The 26,502-nt window shown below is 37.6% G+C and overlaps 1 protein-coding gene across 8 annotated transcripts in view; it reads left to right on the forward strand.

Moving 5' to 3' along the window:
* Window positions 1-543: 543 nt before the first annotated feature.
* The window catches only part of LOC134045953 (uncharacterized), a 28,463-nt gene continuing 2,504 nt past the window's right edge, over window positions 544-26,502 (forward strand). Inside the window, exons 1-12 of one of the 8 annotated variants that reach the window (XM_062496096.1) lie at window positions 544-1,612; window positions 2,444-2,520; window positions 8,210-8,285; window positions 11,669-11,800; window positions 12,656-12,779; window positions 15,071-15,131; window positions 15,234-15,280; window positions 15,714-15,789; window positions 16,646-16,747; window positions 17,293-18,204; window positions 19,009-19,119; window positions 20,260-22,232. In XM_062496096.1, coding sequence (XP_062352080.1) covers window positions 2,492-2,520; window positions 8,210-8,285; window positions 11,669-11,800; window positions 12,656-12,779; window positions 15,071-15,131; window positions 15,234-15,280; window positions 15,714-15,789; window positions 16,646-16,747; window positions 17,293-18,204; window positions 19,009-19,119; window positions 20,260-20,572 — 1,983 coding nt within the window. In that variant the 5' untranslated portion in view covers window positions 544-1,612; window positions 2,444-2,491 and the 3' untranslated portion in view covers window positions 20,573-22,232. Of the gene's footprint in view, window positions 1,613-1,917; window positions 2,241-2,443; window positions 2,521-5,319; window positions 8,286-10,837; window positions 11,023-11,668; window positions 11,801-12,094; window positions 12,136-12,655; window positions 12,780-15,070; window positions 15,132-15,233; window positions 15,281-15,713; window positions 15,790-16,645; window positions 16,748-17,292; window positions 18,205-19,008; window positions 19,120-20,259; window positions 22,233-26,502 lie in introns of those variants that run through there. The other 7 variants (XM_062496097.1, XM_062496098.1, XM_062496101.1 and 4 more) reach the window with 7 other exon arrangements.

A 26,502-nucleotide genomic window follows, 5' to 3' on the forward strand; every position in this document is an offset into this window, starting at 1 on the left:
CCGCACCCCCCCCCCCCCCCCCCCCCCGTGTCCCCGCACCGGGGCCGCTCCCAGCGCCCAGCTCCCCGCACCCGCGCCCCCTGGCGGTGGCGGGCAGTGCTGCGCCCCGCAGCGCCCAAGTCAGACTCGCGCTCCCGCAATGGAAATTAAAATAACTACTTGCTTTCTTTTAATCTACATTGCGTCTGGGTACTATTGCGTTCCGTCAAAGATCAGAGTAAAGTGAATGCTTCGGTGAAATGCTGTAAAGAACCCGCCACACTCAAACCAATATTTAACACTTATTGTATCAGAAATACTGGGTTGTGTCACGCTGTACCGCTGAATAGAGAATATAGATGTTGTTGAGAGAGCTCTTTTAGCTTTTTTCTGAAAGTCAAGGTTATCTTTCCAAGTTATTTGGTTTACAGCACGGCTCAGCTATGATTACTTCTTCTACCTTCAATCCATCAGTATAATCAAACTGCCTCCAAGCATCTCTCAAAAATGCCCAAATAGTTCTTTGTAAGAAGTCCAAGCCAAATCACTTTGATACAAGTTTTCCCTTTTCAAAAAAGACTCCGCTCTCAGCTACGGTAATGCAAATCCACACATTCAAAAACAAGACCTATTACTGATCCATACCAGTATTGTTATTAACAAAACGTTGTTTTTTGTCCTTTTCTATTTCTGACGTCCCAAAGACTCAGATTAAAACGAACTCCAATGAATTATTAATTCATCCAATTAAAAATATAAGTGCTGATGTTTAGTAATTATGCAGGAATTTTTTTAAAACGTGAAAAAATAATAAAACAAATATGCAAAAATGAAGAAGTATGATCTATCAGTTTGTACTGGGCACCAAGAGGACTCATCCAATAGGGAATGCATCACAAGCAGTATATGGAAAGGGGATTTGTAAGCTCCATAAGAGAGGCACTTCAAAACTGCTGCCCCAAAGCACTTAATGAAGGAAAAAAACCGAAGAAAGTCTCTGAGGAAACAAAGATACCACAGAGCAAAGAAAAATAGCCAAAAAATATATATGCCTAGAACAGTTAATGTACTTGCCCCATGAGCAGTGTTAAGTGATACCGTATTAAACAGAAACAAAAAAAGTATTGACAAACAGGTTACGACGACCAACATTACAACAGCTGCTGTAATCATGGTTTAACTTTCCAGAACGTGCTTCTAGCAGTGACAATCACCCTGGCTGCCTCCCACTGACACCAACTCAGAACAGAGCCGCGTCAGGAGCGCACGGGAACAATAAATGCCAAGAACTTTTCAAACAAAAAAAGAAAAAAAAAGGCGTAAGCAAGAGAGATGCTTAACTGGTTTTTAAATCTACCTCACTTGCACACCCCTGACCACCGGGGCCGGTCTCTTTCGAAACATCCAGCCGCACAATAACTCGGCGGGAGCGCTCCCGAGCCTGCGGCGCTCCCGGGGTCCCGCCCGGCCCCGCCCCGCGCACGCGCGCAGCCGGCACCGCCCCTCGCCCCATTGGCCGAGCTCCGCTCCCCGCCCCGCCCCGCCCCGGCCGCGCAGGCGCAGTCGAGGCCCTTTCGGGAAGGTTCTGTGTCGCGCCAGCCTTTCCTTCCTCCGCCAGGGAAATCCTGTCCGGGTACGGGCCGCCCGCAGCCCCGCTCCTCCCCGCCCCGCCCCGCCCCGCCGCCGCACGGGCTCTTCCCCGTCACCGTCTGCAGCCCGCGCCCTTCCCCTCACGGCCCGCCCGCCTCCCTCCACAGCCGCCTGCCCGCCCCCCGCGGCCGGGCCGCGACCTCCCCCGCCCCGGTCTGTGTTTGTCCCTGCCCCGAGCTCAGCCGCTGTCGAGCCCTGGGCCGGCCCCGCAGCCCGTCCTGCCCCGGGGACACGCGGCTGCGAGGGGCAGCCTCATCAGCGTCATCCGAGCAGAGGGGACATGGGGGCCGCTCCCCCCCCGCCCGGGCCCCCACGCGGTCGGCGAGCGCCCGGCGTCCAGCGGGGTCGGACCCGTCTGGGTTAGGGAGGAGCAGGTGATGGTCCTTCCATTGCTCAGGTGCCGGCCTCGCCTCTTGCAGCTGCCTGGAGGTTCTGCTCGTTGAGACAGGTTCTAACTGTGAGCGCAAGGGCGGAATAAACGGCTCCGAGCCGCAGGAGTGGGACAGAAGGGACTGCCAGGAAAATCTTCGTGCCCGCAGCGCTGCTGCCAGAGTTAGAGAGAAACCTGCCGCCTCTCCTCTCTCTTCCTGGTGATCACCTGGAGAGGAGAGGTGAGTTGTCTTTCCCTCTTGCCATGCTGTAGCAGTAGAGGAATAGGCTACCTTGCAAGGTGCAGAACTTGTTCAGGACAGCTTCAAGCCCCAGCTCGCTGCTTGGTTTGTTCTATTTGAGACTCAGCCCTGTGCAAAGGCCCACTGATGGAGAAAGAGATTTGCACCGTGTTAACCGCGCGGTTCTCTCTCCTTTGCTGCAGTGCCCACTTTCACCGCTGCCTCCTGCTCTGCCTGCTCCTGCTTTCAGCATGGTAAAGAAGAATACTATCCCTGATGGGTAAGTATCCCTCACACTAAGCAAGAGGCAGGAGCGGGCATCCCACAGAGAGGGGCACTGACTGCCTCAGGCGCTTTCTTGCCTCAAGCATCCACACCACCTACAGACAGGTAAGGTAGGTATCTTCTCCAAGACAGGAACAGCGCAGCCATTCATTCTCCAGGTGAGTATAATGCTCCAGCCTGTCCATGAGCACTTCTCCTTCATTGGCCACACACATTGGCCACTTCTTCCTAATCTTTTTACCCCAAGTGTATGTTTACTGGGGAAATGGGAGAGTAGTCCATGCTCCTGACTGCTCATGTGTTTGCTGCTAGGAATGGCGGAAGAGTTGATAAGATGGGAGCAGGTGGTTGCATGCATAAGATCAAGGAATATTTTTGTGAATTCAGATCCAGAAACATCCCGTGTTTTTGTTTCTGACAAGAGGACGACAGAAATGTATCAGCAAAAATAATCCCAACTTAACCCAAATGCCCTATACAGGCTTTCTGATGACTTGATTGGGAGTACATATGTGGACCACAGGATGACATATTTAGAACAGACACAGTTCTACAGCTCTAATAAAGCATAAAAAAGAAGTCTGAGTTAAGAGTGTTAACCCATGTGTTCTTGATGACACATGTGATGTCTTGATGTGTTCTTGATCAACACAAAGTTTTTGGATAGGAGGATATGCTGAGATATAAGGGCACACAGTAATTTGCAGTTTATACATTATTTGAGGAAAAAAATACATTATACTGGTTTCAGGGGGAGGGTTAAATTGCTTTACTACGAGCATTCTTAAGAGGACCAATAAGATACAAAAAACATGCATTCCTGTAATACTTGTTAGTCTAACAGCAGTAAATAGAAACAAAAGATTAACAGAATTTAAAAAATAAAGAAGCTGAATTCTTTTCAAGACAGACAAACTCAGGGATTAAAATGATAATAAACTTTAATAAAAACTGTGTAAGCATGTCTTTCTCTCAAAATTTCCATTTCAGTTACATGTTGGATAAAAGTCAGCTAAAGTGGGTTAGTTTTTTTAAGCAGTGATTTAGAAATCTGAAAATCATTGTCCTTGTTTTCTTCATCCTTGGAAATTGCTACTAAAACTTTGAGAATCAGGTGCTCATTTCTCTGTTCTTATCTCCTCCTTGCATTTGTGCTAGAGAAGCTTTCTGGTTACATGGATTTCTTAAGTATGGAAGAATCAGTGGACTGTACTTTCGACTTGTACAATTGGAAATTAATACCTTTCAGGGGGAGAAACAGCTGCTGTCAAGTATTTAGTTATAATGTTAGTATTCTGACGAAGTGCCCGATACTGAAGTGCTTTCAACTTCTCTAGATAGTTTTTATACTGCTAAGAAATGCAGCTAGACATCCATAGTAACAGGGGCTTGGCAGTAAAGAAGTTGAAGGCATTGTCAGCCCCTCAGTCTCATGCATCAGGGTGTGGATGTCACCCTTGTGCTAGCACAGCATCTTGTTCTTCACTGTCAATTCAGTAAGCCAGGAGGACATAGAAGTGAACCCCAGAAGGTACTTAAGAAAGGTAGTTTGACATGCAGTTTTCTGTCCCCAGAAATAGGTGTTGGCAGAAGTGAGATTCTGGTACCCTGGAGTATAAGGAGAAGCCCAGACAGTGCAGACTGTGGAAGTACAACATCAATTGCCATGTTGCAATACTCTTAACAATAGCAATACTCTTAACAATAACTCTTCTGGTTTAATGGTACTGCAAGAGATGAGGAAAGTGACACTACATACTGGCATGTTTGAAGATTGTCTTCCTGTTAGTGCCTCAATACTTAACACTTTTAATTCAAACGATACAATAAATTGGAGGTTTCAGTGAAGGGGGTAGGAATAGTGCAACAAGAAACAGTGAACCTTTTTGTAGGACAAGGGGTAATGAGTTTAAAATTGAAGAGGTTTACATCAGATATAAAGAAGAATTTTTTCACTATCAGGATGGTGATGCACAGGAATGGGTTGCCCAGAGAAGTTCTGGGTGCCCTTCCCTGCCAGTGTTTTCAGGGCTGGTTTGATGGGTCTTTGAGCAACCTGCTCTAATGGAAGGTGTCCCTGCCTGTGTCAGGAGAGTTGGAACTATATGATGCTTAAGGCTTTTTCCAGCCCAGGCCATTCTGTGATGAAGACAAATATTTCTCTTTTTTAATGTCTTGGAGAGGAGCTATGGTATAGTGTCCATTGCAGTCTCAAACCTACAAAGCATTGCTGGTGAAGTAATTTTGTAGCAAAATGAGACATCAGTAGAAAAGAGGGGTTCAAGTAATCCCTTGCACTGCAGTTTCCACGTGGAGTCAAGTTCTGGTTCATCACAGTACCTGAAATGGTTTTATCCTTCAGTCCAAGCTGCATAACAAGTAATAAAATACTATGGTGTTTTTATACATTTACACTCATTTGTGCTTCAGCATCCAAAATCCTGCTGTGGGTATAATTACATAAACTCCAGTTCAGTTCTGAAGAGCATCTGCACAAATACCACCTTCTGGCATGTTTCCCTTGAATAATATAAAAAATACTGAGTGGGATCTTTTTGTTAGAAGGGCAAAGCTGCAATTTTTTTGCCCATGTGCTATAAATGTGCTTCTTTAACTGAATTTTTCTTGTCCAGACTTAAAGTATCAGCATTTTCATTTAGCCAGGAATATTAAATACTGTGGCATTGTGCATGTTCAACAGTGAGTGAGAGAGAAGGATGACATTTTATTTGTAAACATGTTCCCTATCATCAGTTTTGAATGTGGTGTCTCTAGAGGTATGGAAGTCACTTGGAAAATCAGGCTACGTGTATATCATGCAGTATCAGTAGCCAAAAAAAAAAGAAAAGACATTCCAAGTAGTATCTTCTAAATGGTCTTGCTGGAGGTGACAGTATTGCAGTAGTTGTTAAAGTAAATCTTACTATGAATCGGTTCTAAACCAGAAAATTTTACTGGAAATTAAAGCTTCCGTATGACCTTAACAATATTAATGTTAAAATAAATTATGAGAAAAAAACACTTGTTCCACATCTGGCTCTATTAAAACTTTAAAAGCAAAGCAGATAAAACACACAGCTGGATGTAATCCATAATCAGTTTCTTCATGCCCAGCTTGTTTTTCATTGACGCCTCTCTAGCTCTTAGTCAGTGGTACAGGGATGATGGTGCCAAGTCTTGTGATAACAACTCTGACTCCTGCCTTTCTTCCTTCCACTCACTTTCAAGCAGGATACAAATCACGTGTCACAAGTCTCATTCAAACTTTGCTAAAATGCTTAGTTAAATTTTTGTTCCTGTAATTCCTGTTTATGTGACTTCCTGCAGCTTGTCTTTGATCACTTCTGCCTTTATGTATACTTGTTCTGTAAGAGTTTGACTTCTTTAGTCCAGGCCATTTTTAATTCCCAGCCATGTTCCTTTGTTGACAACAGAACAAATGTGAATTTATTTCCTTAGCTAATCTTTGGTTAATTTCAGTCTGCTGGTTATGTTTTTAGTTCTGCAGCAGTATGCTGAAATTTCGTCTTAAAATACCATTTTAAAGATGACATGGAACACATACCCTTTATATTTTTGATGAAAAGTGCCTTCTGCTCATTTTCTACCATAGAGCTGTCAGCAGCTTTTGAGTTTCTTGCTGATTGTGCAGATTTTTTTTTTTTTCCGAGAGGATTTAAATGGCTTTAAATACAAGAGAATAAACCTCCCAAGTTTATTAAGGTCTGACAACAAACTGGGTAATCCTGGGGTATTGTTCTGTAAATCCCCTAATAAAAAAAAAAAACTTTAGAATTTTTACAAAGCCTTTTTTACATTGTTAACTACAGAAAATAAGATTTTAAAGCCCTTTTTTGATACTTTGTTTTTGATTTCTAAATACTCCTATCTATGATAATTATGGTTTATTTCCACTCATAGTCCCAAGAGAAAGCAGGTTAAAACAGCACTGAATTTATGATCTTAATCGATTCATGTACAATTTACATCTCTTTAGCAGGAGTAAATGGAGCATAGTCTCAGATTTTTATGTTTTCATACTTGACAGCAAGCATAAAACTACCAGACTCCAGAGTTTACAAACTTGAAAATTCACTTGGGAAAACTTACCCTGCAAAAAAATTTAGAATTTAGTAAAAGGTTTTATTTGAAACAGCTCTCAGTGATCTCATCTCTAGCTTGCCCTTACGCTTTCTCACCTTGTATCTCTTACAGACCAACTGTTTGCACCAGCCTTCCTAATGATGAGTTGTTGTTACTGCTTTGTTGCTTCCTTTGTTGTCCATTAAACTAAGCACCTGCGTGTCTGCACTGTGAGCCTTGATCTGTTCTTTGCCTCACGATGAAGATAACAGAGAGAAGTTAATGCTAAAGACATGGCTGTAGGAGATTGTTACATGATTGCTTAATATCAAATACGCTTAGGTCTCCCTGCTTTGTGTTTCCTTCGTTACTTCCAAGCATCTCTGAATGGTGATACTGTTATTTATGTGCTATGAGAGAAATAATTATAGATATTTAATTGAGAAGTTTTTCTAGCCAACTTCTAGTTCTTTTATGGTCCTATATGGGAACTGTGAACAAAGCCAAGTACTCAGTGGTTAGAATATTTTAAAATTAATTATTCAGTTTATTTTATTAAATGGTATAATTTTATGAACATCAGAAAGGAATCTAGAAGCTGTTGGATGCTCCCTTCAAAGGGAGAGATTAATTTAAGCATTAATTCAGAAAATTGCAAGGGAATGGACACCAGTCTTAACAAAGCTAGTGGAAATGGTTTGTAATTTAATAGTTGAGGTATTGGCCAAAAATAGAAAAAGTCTGTGTAGATTTTAAGTCATCCAGCTGCACCCTGTTAGGTTATGGAGATAAATTCCACTTGCAGAAGAAGAAATAGCAGTTCTAAATTTAGTAAGTTACCTCTTTGAAGGTAAAATTGATCTGCTGATTAACTGGTTTTCCTCTTCAGATAATGCTTTTCATCCTTTTTTTAAAAATTGAAATCTCTGAAATACATACTGAGAGCATTTTCAGTACAATGTTGAACTTGTACATACCAGTTCTTTGTGGTTTTGGAGTTACAAGTGTTTAGAGAGCTGTAATGCTCAAGTCTTCTTATTGGTGATTTGTGGTAGGTTTTGGTGTCATGGAATATCCTCTGTATTTTTCAAAATGGTGAGAGAAAGTTCAATCAAGAGTGTTTCTTTGAAAAAGAAGCATTATTACAAAGGAAACGTTTTTTGAAAATACAGATTATTTATATTGTAAATGAAATAGACTTTGCATTTCACTGTCAATTAAATGATTGAAGTGTGCTTGTTGCAGCTTTAAGGTGTTTGATTCAGTCAGGTTGAAAAATGTCCACCGACTCCAATACATTTTTACCTGTTGAACCTTACACATCTGCTTTGCTTTGTAGTTGGTGCTACTTGTTTGTAAATGTTATCCTGTCATTTTGAGAAGAGGAATTTCTTGGCAGTTGAAGAAGAAGGAAAGAAAAAAAGAGTGTTTTCAAATATCCTGGTGATACTTTGAAACTGCTTCATGGAATAATTGCAGACTTGGGGATCTAATTGCACTGTATGACAACAGCAATTTTTTATGTGCTTTGCACTGCAGGTATCTTCTGTTGAATTTTGTAGCTTGAAAATATTTAACAGTGAATATTTCTTTCCTTACAGATGGCGGAGTTTGACGCCAGTTGGGCAGCCTATACCAGGAACGAGGTTTATTGCATTCAAAGTACCTTTAAAAGGGGTATGTATGAAAGTAACTGCAAATTGGCTGTATTAGATAAACTGCAAAAGTGATGAATAGCATGACTATACATGCTAATTTCAAAAAAGTTTTTTAAAAAAATAATTTATTCAGATTTAGGCCTTTCAGCCATCTGTCTTTTTAAAATAATATTCTTTTTTCTTATAATTTTTTGTTATTTTTCATTATATCTGATGTTACTCTTCTTATTTATCTTTTTAAAATAATCAGTCTTCTAAATCAATCAGCATAATTAATTTGATCTATATTAAGTAGCCTAAATTCATAATCTTATTTAATATCTTTTCGTGGCTGTTTAAAGAAAATCATTTGGAAGAGCTTATAATGGATAACAATCTAGACAATATAAGCCAAAGTATAATTTTATGGAAATTAAGCACTCATTGAAGGATACCAGCCATTGCAGAACTTTGAAAATTATAGATCCAGACTGGCAATGTCATAAGCAAAAGGCTTCAGTGATCTAGTGGAATGTACTATAGCTAAAAAAGAAGTCTTCATAGATTTCTTCTGTTATACTAATTAATTAGTTAAAAAGTACTTTTATTAGTATTTCCTTTAGAGTCTTACTAACATAAAGTGCCATCCTAAGCTATTAAATACACTGAGTTAAATCTTTAAATTCTTTGATTCTAAAATATGTGGAGGTTGTCTTGTTGCGACTGTTCAGTTTTTTAGTGCCTATGCCTTTTTGGAGGCATAGGGCAAATAAGTGTTAATTTATACAGAAGAGCAAATAGGACAAATTGTGCATAAATTAACTTTTACAAGTCCTTGCTTTAGATACAGAGGAAGTAGAAGTTTCTAAGCACTTAAAGAAAGTACAGTGGCCTGACATAACAGTAGCAGTTAAAGGGAGATGTTGGGTCTTAGCTTTTGTCTACAGATTGCTCTCTAGTATTCATACACAAAAATTGTGGTTCTTTGGATATATTACTACCCATTATGTTTTCAGTCACCATTCAGTTCAGTTTTGTTAGGAATGACTGAAGTGAAATGCAGGATTTGCTTCCTGCAGCTGCTTTTACAGCTTTAGGATGATGGTTTGGTTCCTTGGACACCAAGGATCTCATGCTTAACATGTCATGTTCTCCAAAATGTGGATAGATTGTACAGCAGTCGTGTGATTTTCCACCAAGACTGCCAGTCAACAAATCAAGCTGTGAATATAAAATCCAGTAGAGTTGCAATTGGCTTCTTTGCTCTTGCCACAAGGACCACTCCACATCAGCATGTTACTCATTTCCTGTCCCACTGATCTCACTGGGGCGTAGGTCTCTGTTCTGGGAAGTTGTCTTGGCCAGACATAAAGTCTGGTACCCAAGGATGCAAAATGTGTAACATTTGTCCCTTCAGTTTGTTCAGTCTCAGCTATGCAAGACATAGAAATGACAAGTCTGCCAGAGACCATGTGCTTGAAGGTCATGGATTTTGTGGCAGAATGCACATAAAATGTGTAACTGGCTACACTGTGATGTCTTTGCAGAGGTGGGCAGTAAATCTGTCTGAAAATGCTGAAGACCTGATTGGTTATAGTTTGTTGGAAGTCCTATTATTTATTAAATTGGTGGAACAGACCTCTTAAATACACAGCAGTTTGCTTCTCTGCTTCGTATTAGGAAATTGATGATTGGTTATTTTGCCCAAAGGAAGACAACATATTTTCAGTATTTGGAGATACAAGGCTGTTGTCTTAGAAGATGTGCTGTTAGTAAAGACCATGTGTTTACGTGGAAGGATTTTTTTGTTCTTCCTTTCAGATCACCATTATAATGCTAACAGTAATATTGTAGTGTAGTAAGAGCTGGGCAAGTTCTTTCCTATGCCATTAGGAGGGTTTTTAGAACTGGTTTGGATTTCTCACATTCTGAAAGCTCTATTACACACCTGAACTACTGAATACTCAGCAGGAGTTTTTCAGAAAATTCCAGCAAGCCTTTCAAAACACAGTTTTTTGTAATGCATTTAACTGTCTACTCAATCAGTATGTTTGGAGATACCTTATTTTTGTAAATTACATTCCTCCTCAGTTTCTATCATGTCATATAGTAAAAATTCTTTAATGTTCTACCATAGACCTTTTGCAGATTCACCTTTGTCACTTAAGAGTTAAATCCAGTTTCAGATTCTACTAAGTCACTACTGAGTAGCAGTGACATAACTGACTCGTTTCATTTTATTTAAACTTCTACAACCTCCACTTTTTTCAGCAATGTACTGGTGTCTGAAATACATAGGACCAAATACTTTATCACATCCTTTCTATCCTCCTCCTTTCAGCTCAAGCTTCCTAATCACATACCAGCTTTGATATGACTGCCCTGCTGTTTATTCTTTACTTCGTTTTCCTGTCTGTTTCCAGACTCAAGACAAGTGCTTTGCTAGCATTTTACAGTAGAATCTGTACAGTCAAAACAAGGAATGGTTAGTTACCCTATAGCATCTTGTGGTTCTAAGAAGTGTGTGGTCTGTGGCTGCCTTCCTTTCCAATAGTTCTGAGTCCAGTCTGCTTGAATTTCTTGTTGACAAAGGAACTGACAGGTGGTTGAGGCTGCTGCATCTTTTGCCACTGTCTTTATTGGTTCTGGCTGAGCCTGTGTCAAAAGGCTCTCACAATGGACAAGTGCACTGTTCAGAGAAAATCCAGTCTTGAGTATATGAGGCATTTTCATACCTAAAGTGAAGAACACATTTCAAAAAACTCAGCTACAGTAGGGTGAGTAAACATTTTTCTCACTGTTTGTCAAATGAAATGAATTATTCATTATCCACCAACACACAGCTTTCTTAGTCACGATATTTATTCTTATTTAATATTCCCCAGTGCTAAATGACATGCAAGTACACTCTGTCAAGAGATAAAGGAGGGATAAAAATGTCTGCACAACATTTGTGGGAAGAAAGTTAAACCCTTAGAAATGAACTGTTGTATCATAATTTATGTTTTATGTGAAATACACTTTTAGTTTTGAGTTACTGTGCAGGACAAAATTTGTTTGGGGGAAGTAGATTGTAATGTTTTGATTTTTAGTGTGTATTTGGTTATATAAAAATCACTATATACATGCTCCATTTCTCAGAATTTTTGTGTCTATCAAATTAGAGCTAATTTTAATGTTTGTTAGCATTGTACAAGCAGAAATGCTCATGTTGTCTTACATTTTCATCTAAATAGGAGTACATAAATTTCTGCTTTCTTTTTGGTTCCTCTTACCTGTATAATACATGGATGTGGTTCTGATAATTAAACACTCTCTTCTAAATATTGATGTTTCGTAGTACTAATTAAAACAGCTGACTATTACAAATGTCTTGTTATTAGAAAGTAAAAAGAAAATACTTCTTTTCCATTTTCTTTGTAGGCAATTAACCAGAGGCTTACCCCAAGCCAGAAATTTACACCAAAAGATTTAATTGCTGCAATGAAAGCCCTAAATGTGGAGCTTGGATTAATTATTGATTTAACATACACTACACGATACTATGAAGTTAAGGTAACAAAAGCCTAATAAAAATGTAAAATGGTTACTGCAACTGTTGTTTTCAAGTGTTTGCACATTTGCTTACCTTGAATTGGAAGGCAAACCATCTAGACTAATTGTAGGTCTCCAATAGAAAATAAATGTTTTATCACAGAGGAAATAGCTCATTCTGCCAACTAGTTGCATTTATGGCTTATTAGTATTATGGCAACTCAGAAATGGATGAAGATTTCAGTGTCAGGCACTGCACAAAAAGTGCAGAAGAATTATATCCTGTGTCCTGAAGATGTTCTCATTTATTCCTAGGTGGTTCTTTTTACTGATCCTCAGTGGAATCCACCAAGAAGGTGTACATTTTTAAACTGCTTTATCAATTTAAAAGTTTTTACCTGCATGGTTCAAAAAATTGTGATTAATCAGCCTCCTGTTGAAAAGGAGAATAAATGGCAGTGTTATAACAGAATGTAAGTCTTTGAATGCACATGGGCTCTAGGCATTAAGGGAGTGAATTTGTGAGTATGTGCATGATTGTGGGTAGGAGGGACAAATACTGCTAATAATTGTAAAATGGGTTAGAATGGAATGCCAAGAATCTGCTCCCTTAGGTAATGTGCAGCCTTATTAGCAGGGATAAATAAATCTTATGTAGGAAGTGTTCCTTGTCTAAGACAGTCTTTAATGTAGAAATGTTACTAGTAGTTTCTGAGAGTGCATCTCTATACAGTTGTGTCAGGACTGCTTTCAGTTTCTGTTCAGGATTGGAACTACTGGTTTACATTGTGATTATGTTAGGTAATGCTAAAGGTTTCTCATTGTCGCAATACTTCAGTAATTTTTACCATTTGCTTTTTTTTCTTTTGTTGTTAGGATTTACCTAAAAGTGTGCAGTATAAGAAACTTTATACTGTTGGACTTGAAGTCCCTGATAATGCTACTATCCTACAGTTCAAAAAGTGGGTCAGAAAATTCCTTTGGGAAAATGCAGGAAATGGTAAATATCAGCATCGTATGCTGTAAAAAACAAAAACTCACCAAAATTTTATTTCAGTACTAACTGTGTCATTTACTAATTTCAATATTCAATAAAATTTATGACACCAGGATCTCAGGCTTTCTACAGCACTTTCTGCTTTATTATCATAATAAGATCCATTATGCAAACCAGTATGTATATTTTTTAAAATCAAAACATGTTTTTTTCAAAAAAGACTGGTAACTTGAATGCCCTTCCTAATAGTGTTACATTTGTGTTATGTGTCAAAGTAAGTGCAGCAAGGCCTTCCTCTGTCTGACCCAAATTGTTTACCATCAGCTGAGTGTTGTAGCTGCTAGCCCTTGATGGATGTTTTAAATAGCACTGGGTCTCTGATGGCACTGGGCACTGATATGTGTGAGCAGCTTCAGTCCATTTTGCCTGATGTAGTTTTTTTTTTTTAATTTAAGAGTCTCCATTATTCCCCTCAGATCTGAACAGTTCTTGAAAATCTGATTCCAGACCCAGCGTCAGTGTTTCCACAGTGTGGCTGTGCTGCTGTTTCAGTGTCTATGCAACAGGACAGCTCTTGCTAAGATTGGATAAGTTGCTTTTTGTGAAAATAAATTAGTGTGTATTTTGCCACAGTGTGTGTGTAGCTTTAAACTTCTCACTTCTTTGGGTAGTGATTCTTTATAGGCAGATTTTACCTGATTGTTTATCCAATAATTGTGGACCATTTTTTCAGGCCTTTTCATGATATTTGCTGTGGTTCCTTTGGCATTTTCTTTGAGAAAGTAGAGATATTAACTGCCCAAGTGTATACAGTTTTTACTGCAAAGCGTAACCACGGTCTTGCTGTGGGTGATCAACTGATTTGTGAAGAAGTTCTGACCTAAATTTCAGGTATGAGAACCTGAATTAGAACTAATGGGAAAAGGAAAAAGTATAAGAAAGCCTTTGTCCTTGCTCAGGAAGTTAGTTTGTACATTCTTCCTTTGCTCTTTTTTTGGCTTAAGGAAATTACCTGGTGATTATTAGTTTTCTTTTGGTTTGGATCTAGTGGTTTCTTTTGTGTGACAAAGAATAGTCTGTATCTGAATCTGATCTTGAGAGAATCAATTTGTGGTTTGTTACTGCATGTTGACCTGCAGTTACAGCTCATAAGGGCATTTTGACAGAGATTATGTAACTTCTGACTTAGGAGAACATTACTTCTTGAAATTTGGCCTCTGTTTAGATAATCCCTAAAATATCTCAGGATTCTTTGTACAAATACTTCCTGAGAAGGTGGGTCTTTTTTAGTGTTTGAGTTGTTAGGACATCAGTTTATAATGAACTTAGGTGGCAATTTGACTATTGTGATCTGTGGCAAACACTTATATTTTGTCTCAGTTATATTTTATGTCATTCACAAGTTTATCAATGTCCTGTTTCAAAGACCATCTGTCAGTACTGCATTTGCCAAAACTTTGTTCTTCTGATGAGGATCATTTTTATTCTAAAATCTGGCCTAAAACTCTTAATCAGTTATACATTTATTCTTTTGCCTCTTAAGTATCATTCTTCTCTGTCCCCACTATTACATTCAGTATCTCAGGTTTGATTTTACACACTGAGACAAGCTTCCTTCTTTTATGGCCATCATAGTAGCCCTTTCTATATATACGTATTGAACTTGTTCATTTTTCATTACATTTCTATATGAATATAAATAGTCTGGATGGGGTTTTACTAGAATTTCCCTATTTCTGTTGAAAATCTCTCATGTGAAACACCCTAGCAATAGTAAGTTATTCTGCCTTTTAGCTGTTGGCCAATTAGTAAAATCTTTTTATAAAAGAAAAGATTTCTGTAGAGATTACTGGTCTTTTTTTCCTCCATGTATTTTATACTCCTAAGCATTTTGTACTTTCAAGTGCATTATGTGTAAGTTAAGTTCCTCAGTTCTGCATTTGCTTGTTGAGATTTGCTTTCAAACCCATATTTTATTCTTTTTCTCCTGTTACTGAAGTGGCTGAGGCTAGGTGCTTTCCCTGCTATCATTCTTTCTTTCTTTCTACATTCTGCAGGATCAATCTCAGCCATCACAGATTTGGAAGTAGTGAGCTAACAGCTTCTAGAGATTCAGAATGGAGAGGCCATTGTTAGGATGTGTCTCTTGTTTTGCAGGCATGACAGTGGAATTTGTAAATTGCAAGCATTATTTATCATTACTTTGTTAGAAAAGCAGAGGTTTTTTTATTGTGCTAGCTTTCTATTAATTTCACTTTCTGAACTATTAAAGAGTCTTTCCTTTTTTTTGATAGAGAAACTCATTGGTGTGCACTGTACTAACGGAATTAATAGAACTGGCTACCTTATATGTAGGTAAGGCTGTATGAAAGCAGGAATTATTCTTCACAAAAAGTAGCATCTTTATATTACTCTGTATTCCTTTTGGGACAATAACATAGTCATATTTTTCTTCAGGTATCTTATAGATGTTGAAGGCTGGGATCCAGAGACAGCAATTCAGGGTAGGTATATAGTGTGAACTAAGGCACAGGTTGTACTTCACAATTGCTAAAAACTCACAAGTACTACAATTCTATTTTAATATCTTTTCAGTAATTTCATGTGCTGGCTTATGTAGAAGATTTTATAGCTGACTGTTGATTCTGTTCCAGGCAGGACTTGAGCAATAGCAAATTGACAGCATAGGCCTATGTTTTAGCTGCCTTTTTTATTTTTCTTTTTTTTTAACTTGAAAGAGTTTTCAGTCAGTTTGCTACCACTACTAGTTTCAGGGGATTTTAAAAAAATGCTGCAATGATGCCAGCTTGCTGAAATATTTAATACCAAGTTAGTGTTGTTTCAAATTCAGCATCTCATGGGGAACAGAAACTTGGCTTTCACATTTTCATGGCTCAGTTTGACCACATTTCATGAGGCTGTATTTTTTCCCTTTAGCTTTTGGTGATGCCAGAGGTCATCGCATGGATGGCCTCGTGTATCTCACAGATCTCAGGACACAGCCAATGCGAAGGTAAGCAAAAGTTTTGTCATGTGCTTAAGATTTCCCAGCATGTCTCTGGGTGTTTTTAGAAGTTCACTTCCAGTCCTAAGCCAAAATTAATTCCCTCTTAAACCTTTAATATGAAACTACATAGATGTAAAATATGTGTAGTTGTTTGTGTATTCTCAGGTAAGTGATGTGAAGTGCAGTGTACTTTGTTCATCTTTTGAATGTGTGTGGTTCAAAAGATCATTTTTAATCTGTCAGCTACTACTGAACATTGTTGTGCTTTTATCATACTGTGACAAGTGTATTGAGTCTGTGTTCTCTCAGAAGCTGAAAGGAGTCACTGCAAAGATGTCTTTGTAAGCTCTGTGATCTGCCTGCTGTTGTTGGCACTGTAGAACAAGTTTAAAAAAATAGAGCAGTTTTAAGAATAAAGAAAGTGGGAAAGTGGAACATTGTTCTCATCCCCTCTGTTCATAGTCATTATATTTGTGATGTTTTAAGATTGTTATGCTTATCATCTTCTCCTAAGAACAGCCACCCTTTACGTCTTCCTAAGGTATTTGTGCCAATTATGCCTTGTAGCACTAAATTGATTTTAAAATTAATACCTGAGTGATTTGTTTCTTTCTAGATGAATTTAAGGTCCTTTGTTTTGCTCTTGTCATTGCTTCATAATCTGTGCAGGATTAAGTTGGACTCATGTCAGATTTTTAAAAATAAATTTACAAGATTAATATTTTCTAAGTTGAATGTAAGTTTCACTTAACATAAAATTTCTGTCATTCAAAACCAAAGAATATTGTGGGAGTGGGTTTTTCCACTGTCAGTAGTATTCTTTAAAAAAGGAAGCTTAAGTGAGATTTTTTTTCCCTCCTAGTAACCTTGGAATGGATGTATGGGATGCAGATGAAGACATTATCCCACCACCACATGCGATGGAAGGATCTGTAGAGCGGTTCCCAAATGAAGATTTTCAGGGGTAATAGGCTGAAAAATGGAATTGAAAACAAAAGAAAAAAACAGCCAACCAAAAAAACCCAAAACAAAACACAAGGGAAAAGAAATATTTCTTATTGAAAATACCATAGATACCCAAAAGAGATGTTGTTAATGTAGCCTACTCATGTAAAATGCATTTACAGAATTTGACAAAACAGTGACAAGATAAGGGTAAGAAAGGGAATGTTTGCTGTTAGAAGTCTGTAAGTAATTGATTCATGTGGAAAAATTCAGTTTTACTTTGCCTGTCCTACTTAATTATTCTGCAATAATCCGCAGTTACTTTTAATTAATTTTGAATCACTGGTTTTGTCTGTTCAACAGGTGCTGTAGAATTACAACTGAATGTTTGTCACAGCTTCTACTTTAGTACTGAGGGTTTTATAATCTTACAGTTTGGATTACTAGTAATTTTGATACCTTCATATTTGCAATGTCTTTCACGTAAATTCTTGGTTAAAAAGTAATTGTTTTCATTAGTGAATTGTAGCACTTTTAAGTATGATATTCATTACTTCCTAACAGGTCTGGGAAAAGATTAAGAATTTATGATGACCACTCTTACAATGATTTGCAAGGACAAATGCAGTTGCGAGATTTTGACTTCATTAATAAGGGGCCTGGACAAAGACGAAGACCATTTCATGACCATCAAACTCAGGATGAATTGAGAACATCAGTGCAGATGAGAAACTGGGACTACAATAGGGGAGCAGAACAAAGACAAAGAGCCTTTACTGATCACCAGTTTTATGATGATTATCAAGAAGACACGCAGCTGAAGGACCTCGACTTCAGTACCAAGGGACATGGACAGAGTCTGAGACCTTTTCATGGACACCAGTTTCATGATGATTTGCAAGCAGACAGACAATCTTTCGACTTCAACAGAGGCCAGGAACAAAGGCAGAGATCTTTTCCTGACCATCCATCTCCTAATGATTTGCAGGAAGACAGGCAGTCAAAAGATTTTGATTTTAGTGGCAGGGGCCGTGGCCAGAGGCGAAAACTGTTCCATGAGCCCCAGTCTCGTGGTGAATTTCAGACTCAAATGCAGTTAAAAGATTTGGATTCTGCCAGTAGAGGTCCTGGCCAAAGACTAAGATCCTTCCATGACTACAAGTCACATGATGACTTGCAGACACAGATGCAATTGGGAGATTTTGAATTTGTTAAGAGGGGTCGTGGGCAGAGGTTGAGACCTTTTAATGATCTCCAGCCTCGCAATGACTTAAAAACAGAGATGCAACTGAAAGATTATGATAATAAAGGTCCTGGACAAAGGTGCAGGCCTTTTCATGACCCTCAGCCTTATGATGTCTTACAGGAACAGACTCAATCAAAAGATTTTGATTATAAAGGGCATGGAAAAAGGCCGAGGCCTTTCCACGATCATCCAGGTCACAGTGACTTGCCACGTGAATGGTGTTCAGACAGGTAAAGCATCCTTGAGCTGTAAGAAGAGAATTAGAGAGTAGAAGTGTAAACCTCAGCAGTTTTAACTTGAATTTCAAATTAAGTATTTTTAAAAATATTTTAAAATCAATCATCCTTTTAATATATAAATGATGAGTTTATTAACTTTTTTGTTTTGACTTACAGAAGGGCTTGATGTAAGCTCATGTGTTGCAGCTTCAAAAGCCAGTGTTTCCTTAATTAGAAGGTTGTGCTTCTTTAAAATTTTTGTTTCCTCTACTGTTTAGTCATCTTGAAACAAAACTCTTGTCCCAGTTTGTTTTATACAGAAACTTACACTTAAAAAGAAGTCCTCTGGACAGAAGAGGGTATGAAATTTTATTTATGCCCTCATCCAAATGCAGATAAACAGGAATGCTACAAGGAAGTTTGACTTGTCTTTGTTTATTCCATGAGTTAATAATTTGTAAGAAATCTGCTTCAGAACTTGCATTATATTCTCACAAATACATACATCATTTGCTAGTAAACCTATTGGTTTCTGACATATTTCAAAATACTTTTAATATTGCAGAAGGTATTTAATATTTATTGGCCTAGTTAAGTTTGATTTAATTTGTTCTGTTATACAGCTAAAACAGATGATGTTATTACAGTGAAACACATGATTTTGAGGTATTAAATTACTAGTTATTATTGTTTTTATTAGAATTTTAAGTCATCTTTATTAAAAGAAGATTTTATTTCATTTGATGTGTATTTTTTTTCCAAATCTTACAACTGTTGGCAGTTTTCTTAACATGCAATTCTTTTGGTTATTTGCAGAAGTCAGTCCTTTTCTTCCCATGAAAATGTACCAGAACCTCATTTTTCCTCATCTCCATCACTTCACAGGGATTATGGGTCTGATAACGATGACTTGAACAGAAATTACAGGTAAGTATCAGGTATCACACATTGTTTTCTGACTTACATTTGTAGTATTACTGCCCCTGTTTCCCAGTTAAAAAATACAAATTAACTGCACAGTGTCAAAACCTGTGTTAAGTTTTTTGCTTAAATGCAGTTTAACCCATTGAATCTGAGCACTGAGTAAATAACTTGACTAATTTGTGCTCCACTGATACTGAGTTTTGGGTGTGATTATTGCATGAATCACTGATGTAATCACTGACATGACAAGCACAGTTCAAGCTACTGAACTACATAATATGAAGATCAAGTATCAGTAAGCAAAAAAGCAAAACACTGATGCTTTTTTTAACTCTTAAGTGCTGTGTGCATCAAGCTAAGGACTTCTGCTCTGCAGGATGGTCAGACACTGAACTGGGTTGCCATCTCACATCCTTTAAGAATGGACATACCCCCTGTACAAATTCATCTAATGAGACACAGTTTGAGGTGATTCTTGGGTACTTCTAGAGATCCTTTCCAATATAAGTGAATCTATGGTTCAGTAAGGGACGAGATTTTAAAATTTTAAAGATTGTTTTGAATTGCCTTTAAACACCACTTAACTTTACCAAGTAAGGAAAGTATTTGAGAGCAAAAAGAATTGAAACCTATGTATTACATATATATATATATATATATAGTTTACACATTTTTAGATTGTTCTATATGTATTTTATAGGAGAGCGAGTCTTCTATTGCAGAAGAATTAATAATTAAGATATTTTGCTAAGTATATTATTGCCTATGTACTAAAGAGTTATTGTTACATATTGTACTTAAAAATGAAAACACAATCTTGGGAAAAGAACATCCCTAGGTAAAGATATCAAAGATATCCTCAGTAAACAGGTAATGTTAATTGTAAACAGCACTTTGAAACAAAACTTCCTCTAGTATAATTACTCACTGTAAAAAGCTGTAATTTTAATCACTGGCATTGGAAAATTAATATGAACAAGTTTGCAATATCCATAGAGAGGATTTTAATGTTGGGGTAAAAACAAGAATAAGGGTTTAATTGTTCTTTCAGTGTTAGACACAGTTAATTTCTAGTGGTGGCCATCAACAGTAAATCAACTGGTTTATTTCTAAGAATTTCACTATTCATATTTGTTCTTGCAGTAATCGACCACATTGTCCTGAAGACAATAGGAGAATGCATCCCTCAGAGGAATTTAATAGAGGAAAAAACAGATTTGCACCATACTCTTCACAAACAATGCACCCATCTTCATCCTTACACCAAGAAGATAGCTCAATAGACTATGAACGAAAGCCTTTTCAGGGTGAAACTACCAGAAGCATGGAACAAAGTAAAAGATTGCCAGTTGTAACAGTTGATTACAATTATGGTCTGCCACTAGATTGTGGACCTGAAGAGGAAGAGAGATCACATTATGATTTACCACCAGGAGACCACTACAATTGGAACTGAATAAAAAGGACAATGTTTGCTCTGCTTAGAATTGCTTTTACCTATTTTGTTTTGTATGTGGACCAACTTTTTTTTAAAGCAAATTAGTTAAATGAAAATTTCAGTAGTAAAGAACAGGTCTATATTGTAAGATTAGCTTCTACTGATGTTTGGTTCTTTATTAGGCTGTATTTTAAGTGTCATTGGAGACAATGTCTCTGTAACACATGGAATTAAAGCAGTCCTTCCTTTTAGTGAAATTGCAACCCTGAAACAAACAACCCCTTAAAACAAACAACTTTGAGTGATTGTGTTTGTTTTTTGTTTTACAGTTCTTTAAAATATACGTGATTTCCAGATGCATAATAAATAAAACATTGCACTATCAGGTAGACTAGCATTGAAATTATAGGGAAAATACTTAAAAGTGAATGAAGCCAAGTTATGTCCAGTTCATCCTTTAATCTGAAAACAGAAGTTTGAATTATTGCTAACAATCACTGCAGCATCACAATTTACTTCCATATTATCTGTACCATCCACTGAACTGACATAGTTGCATTCTTTTTCATAGCAGAATTTTTCCCAGATTGCTAAGAATATGTAAGCAGGTGGAGTTCAGATATTCTAAATGTCAGCCTTGCTTATCAGTAATTGGAATATCTCATCCTGATTGTGTGGTTTTTTTTCGATTCCTTAGGTTACCTATGTTTCAGAATAGCCCACTGCAGGTAAATTCCACCAGTTTCTCAGCAACAAATCCTAAGGAAGGTAGGTCAAGTGTATCACCTTAGCAGTCGTGACTGGCCAAGGGCACTGGTGCCTGTGTACTTACACCTCATAGTTTGTCAGCCATATCTGTCCTGCTCCACAGTTCTGTTTTTTACTAGTTTCTTCTTAGAGCAGAGTACTCAGAACAGAAGACTTACTTCTTCAGGTGAGCTCATTTTAAGCCATGTATCGAGCAATCTCCTGAACTGTGTGTGGCTCTCACCAAAGTAGTGCAACAAACAGAAACTGAATTTATGCTGCACAGTAGCACCAACAGCTCCTACTATGGATAAAGATATCATAGGGTGGAAAACAGTATTACTGTAATACTTAGGTAAATTAAAATACCTACATTTTTCATTATTATTCCATTTTAATACTTAAAGAAATACGATCAGGGTAGACCATTATATTAAAATAAACAATTGAATGCAAGCTACTTAAGTCATGCAGTTAAGACATTGCCTTAAAAGCAAAGCTTTAAAGCATCAAGCAAGAGAGCTAGAGGGTGTAGGTATACACTAGAAAACTGGGGAAAAAAGTGTTCATAGCCAAAACCCAGAAAGTTTTTCTTTGCCTTTTAGTGGCAGCATAAAACCCAGATTTCTGAATTGGTGGTTCTGAACTAAATAAGAATTAGATTGGAGTATCTTGTAACTCCTGTTGTTTTGTAACACATGCAAACAGTTCCCTAGTGAAAGGGCTCCATGGATATAAATTCATACTGCAAATGCTTTATTGCCTGTGCAACTGGTAGAACAACTTTGGCTTTGTTCATTGTGCTAAGTAAATAGTTGTCTCATTTTCACAGCAGCTTTGTATTTCCCATTAAATTGTATTTGCCATCAAATTTGATGGTGAGCTTCATTCATGTGGTCTCGGGAATTAAGCTCTGTCTATATAAACTGGTTGTGGAACTGAACACTAAATGTTAAGAAAAGGCAAGTTCCTTCACTTGCCTTTTTTTTTAATGGAGTTGTAAGATGAGAATCTTTAGACTTGTTTATTTGGAAGCAAGAAAGATCTGCAACATGGGCTACTATAGTGCTAGATCCTTTTAAAAATAAAAAAAATCCACCCTGGCATTCTCCAGCAGGGACCCAAGAATTACAGACTGATATTACAAGCATTTGTTTGAGCTTTTTTTTTCTACTGTGTATGCAGTATTCGTAAAGTGAATAAAGAGCAGCAACCTTGTTATTTTTGGTTAAGGGTTTTTTATTTAGGATTGCAGTGACCCTACAGTCAATCCTTTGCTAATTCAGACTGGAGAGCTGACAAGCTGGTGCGCTGGAAAGCTTAGTGAAGAAGAAATGTGGCAGAAGAAGTTAAGATCAGCAGCAGTTCTTACCAGCCCTTGTGAGTTCCTGCAGGACCCTTTGAGGGCTCAGATGCAAACAACCAGGTGGTGCAATTCCTGTTACCTGACAAAATATTTGTCACTTTCCTACCTCTGTTGAATGTCTCTCTTCAGGGACCATTGTTAGACGTGATGTTTCCACAAGTGGTTTTGCGAAGACTATATGGAAATAGACATAGATTTGTTTGTTTGTTTATAATTTAGGATAAGGCTTTCCACCCCATTGTTCCTAATGAAATTAGGCAGAACTAAGCCCACATAATACATTGTGAACTCCAGCTGACATTTACTTCAAATTCCACAGTTGATTTATCACTGTGTATTCACATCTGTACTATTTAATTGCTAATTAAATTCACAGGGTGAAGAATGAAATTAAATTAAAAGTTTCTTGGTTTTTAAGGGAATATTGTTATAGCAGCACTCATAAATAAAACACAGTACTTTTATCTATTTCACAGTTGTACAAAAAGGTCATAAAATTCGGCTGGCTTCTTTTGTGTATGTTCTCAGCAAACCTAGAACTAGCTGTTGTTGTATCACAGAGCATGAAAAGCCAGATAGTGTTGGTTTCCTGCTGCCCTTGGTGTGAAATTTTGAAGCAAATAACAAGAATAGAGAAAATCCAGATTAAGTACAAAATTATTTATTGAAGTTAAAACAGTTCTAATATATATGTGTTGAACTCAACACTCAGAAAACTTTTTTTCTATTGCTGTCCTGAAGTCATGTTTTCATTGGATTTTTATCAGATGGTGAAGCCCTTGTGCCAGCTTGCCCTGAGCTGTGATCATCCTGAGTTAGGAAGTGTTCAGGTGCTTCCTGGAAACACTGAAAGTTCAGGTGAGCTCTATGCAGAAGGCTGATTCCCAAGAATGGCTTGGGAAAAGGAGAGGTCAGCTCCAACAGAAAACCAGAACACAAGGATGAAACTAAATTTATATGTAGAAATCTCCAATGTACAGTGTTTAGTTTCCTGTGTGAAGGACATTACCTTTAAAAAGCCTAGAAAGGTTTGCATGTGACTGTTTTTTGCTCTCAGCTGAGGGAAAAGGTAAACGACCTACAAGGAGTTACAAGTGTAATTTGGATCCTTCCTGTTTATTTGCCTCTGAAGTAACTGCTAGCAAGCTGCAGGCTTTCTCTTTGCATGTGCAGAAATGATCCACAATGTGTTACCCTTCAAATTTGGGCTGCACTACTACAACCAGTGTCCCAGGACCAGCAGTTCAATGACCTGAGCAGCATCTTCTCAAAGAAGATCAATTCTTTCTCAAAATGTCTTATGTGAAGCATCCAGAAATGCAGGCACCCAAAGAACCTGCTCAGTGCTGAGAGAAGAAGGAAGGCATTCCCCATCTGGGGTTTAGCAAGGAGATATGAATCCTTGGCTGCTGTGAAGAGCAGTTTATTTAAGATGTGTGTGCAAACAAAAAAAAATAGCTTCCATGTTGTCACCAACCACTAGAGCTTGTTTCCTCTCCAGGCTGATTCTTACTCGCTCCAGTTGTCAGCAGGCTGTGCCTTACTGGTTCCAGTGGCCAGCAGTTACCAAAGCAGCCGCTCCCTTTCTTCCTTTCATGGGGAGCCAGAAAAACAGATGACAAAAAGGAACCAGGTGAGGAAGCAACTTGATTCTTTGCCTTCCTGAGATGAGAAGACAATGCAGGGGTTGTGGGGGAAAGACGGGAAAAGAAATATTTTTAAAAAGAAAAATGAAGGAGGGGGGAAAATGAAAATTGAAGTGTCAGGGGGAGAGAGTCACCAGTGTGGGGGAAGAAATGTGCAAAAGGTGCATGTGTAAAAAGCTGCTGAAAGATTACTGGGTATAAAAAGAGGGCACATGCTGGAGGAGTTCCTGGCCACTTCTTATCTGGTTGGGTCTTTTAAGCTGTGCCTGTGGCTCTGTGTGAGCTGATGTAAATAACAGTTATCAAAAAAATACAGGAGCACTCAGACCTCTAATCCTAGAGTAAAGTCATGTGGGACCTTAAAACTAATTAAGGTTTCTCTCTAAGCTTTAAATCTAGTCTATATGTAGTATAATATCCTGACTGTATTCCCTGTAGAATCCAATGAGAATTTTAGACAGTCAAATAAGAAACTACTCCACAAACCTATTCCACATTTAAAACAAGCTCAGTTTTTACTGGGTATCAGGAATCCCATCATTTGAGGAATCCAAGAATAAAATTCAATTTGTCTATTACAGGTACATACCTGTCTTATCTCACACTTTCAGGACAGCATGAAAACACACTATAATGTTGCTATTACTGTACCTATCACACAAAATTTACAGTTATAAATTAGTTAAAGTGTAACAAATCTGAAGTAACTCTCTAAGAAGTACAACAAGCAAGTCAACACAATACATACTCAAAGCAGGAGACGTTTATTCCTTTATGAAGAACACTCAGGACTGAATGTTCCACAAAGGAAGATGAAAGAACCTTCAACACAGATAAACCTGATAAAATTGTTACAGATGAGGATGTTCTCCATGTAGTTCTCAAAGGGCCTCTTCTAACATAAACAGAAAGAAGTTTTTATTTTCAGAGTTATACTACCAAAGAAAAACAAAATTAACTCTTTTAGGAGAAGAAAACAGAATTCACATTATTGTTAGTATCTGTTAATCTCAGTCCATCTTTGATATGCACAAAATAAATTTTAACAAAAAAGTATGAATTGGTATATCCAAATGCTAGAGCTGATTGATCCTTGTCTGCACACTTCAGGTGAAAAATGGGACCTTCATATGCTGGTATCAACATCATGTTGTAGATATTCAATAGGAATTCTGGTAAATTCTGATATTCACATGTTGGAAATCTTTCATAGGCCTAAAATATATTCTGAGAAACAATATTTGCAAATTAAAGTAGAAGGAAAACAGTTACTGTTTTCTATCACATAAATATAGGAGTTAAAATATATAGAGACCAAAGGGTACATGTACCAGACTTGTTTTAAAATCTAATTTAAACTCATTAACTGCTGTAGAATTTGTGATGATGGCCACAGATTAGCTTTCTTTTTTATCTTTGAAAAGCAACAGCTTTTGGAAAGAGCTGGACTAGATGTGAAACCTCTGGCCTTGTTTATTCAGCATTATAGTGTGCTTCTGAATCCTTATGTCCCTGATGACAGAGGTGCTTTTCTATTTATGCTCTTTGTATTCAGTTTGTGCACACTGGAATTATGTGCACTTTTTTTTTTTAACTCCACAGACTAATGTCCCTCTTGCATTAGGTCATGAAAAAATAAAGAACAGACTTACTGAAATTAAATTTTTTAAAAGCCCTTGAAACCACCCAACTTTAGATAATAGAAAAACTTAGTAAAAGGTCTCTAGTTTTTTCTCTCATGTTATTTTTATGTTGCATTTTTCCACAGGCTGTATAAAGACCTGCAGACTTATAGGAAGAGTTTGACCTCATTACTTCCCTTTCTCTTTGTCTCTGACTGGCTCTTTTGTGTCTATTACCTTGATCCAAACAAGCCCAATTAGATACTTGACATGAGCTTTTCTCCCCTTCAATTTTTTTTTCTGGATATGAAATATTCAATTCATTTTTACATATGTGTGTATATCTATGTATAAATCTAGGTATATGTGCATTATAAACATATATATACATATATATGTATTTCTGTGTATAAATGGAGATCTCCTGCTATCCTAAATGTCAGTGAGAGAGCAGGTATAAAGACGCAATTCTCCATGGAAGTTATTACTGTTAATCCCTTAATACTTCAGTACTAAGTTTATTTACTGAATGTAAATTTACTTTAGTTCCTTTCTTGACATTGAAAG

Source organism: Cinclus cinclus, chromosome 7, assembly GCF_963662255.1.
Source record: "Cinclus cinclus chromosome 7, bCinCin1.1, whole genome shotgun sequence".
NCBI classification, from domain to species: Eukaryota; Metazoa; Chordata; class Aves; order Passeriformes; family Cinclidae; genus Cinclus; species Cinclus cinclus.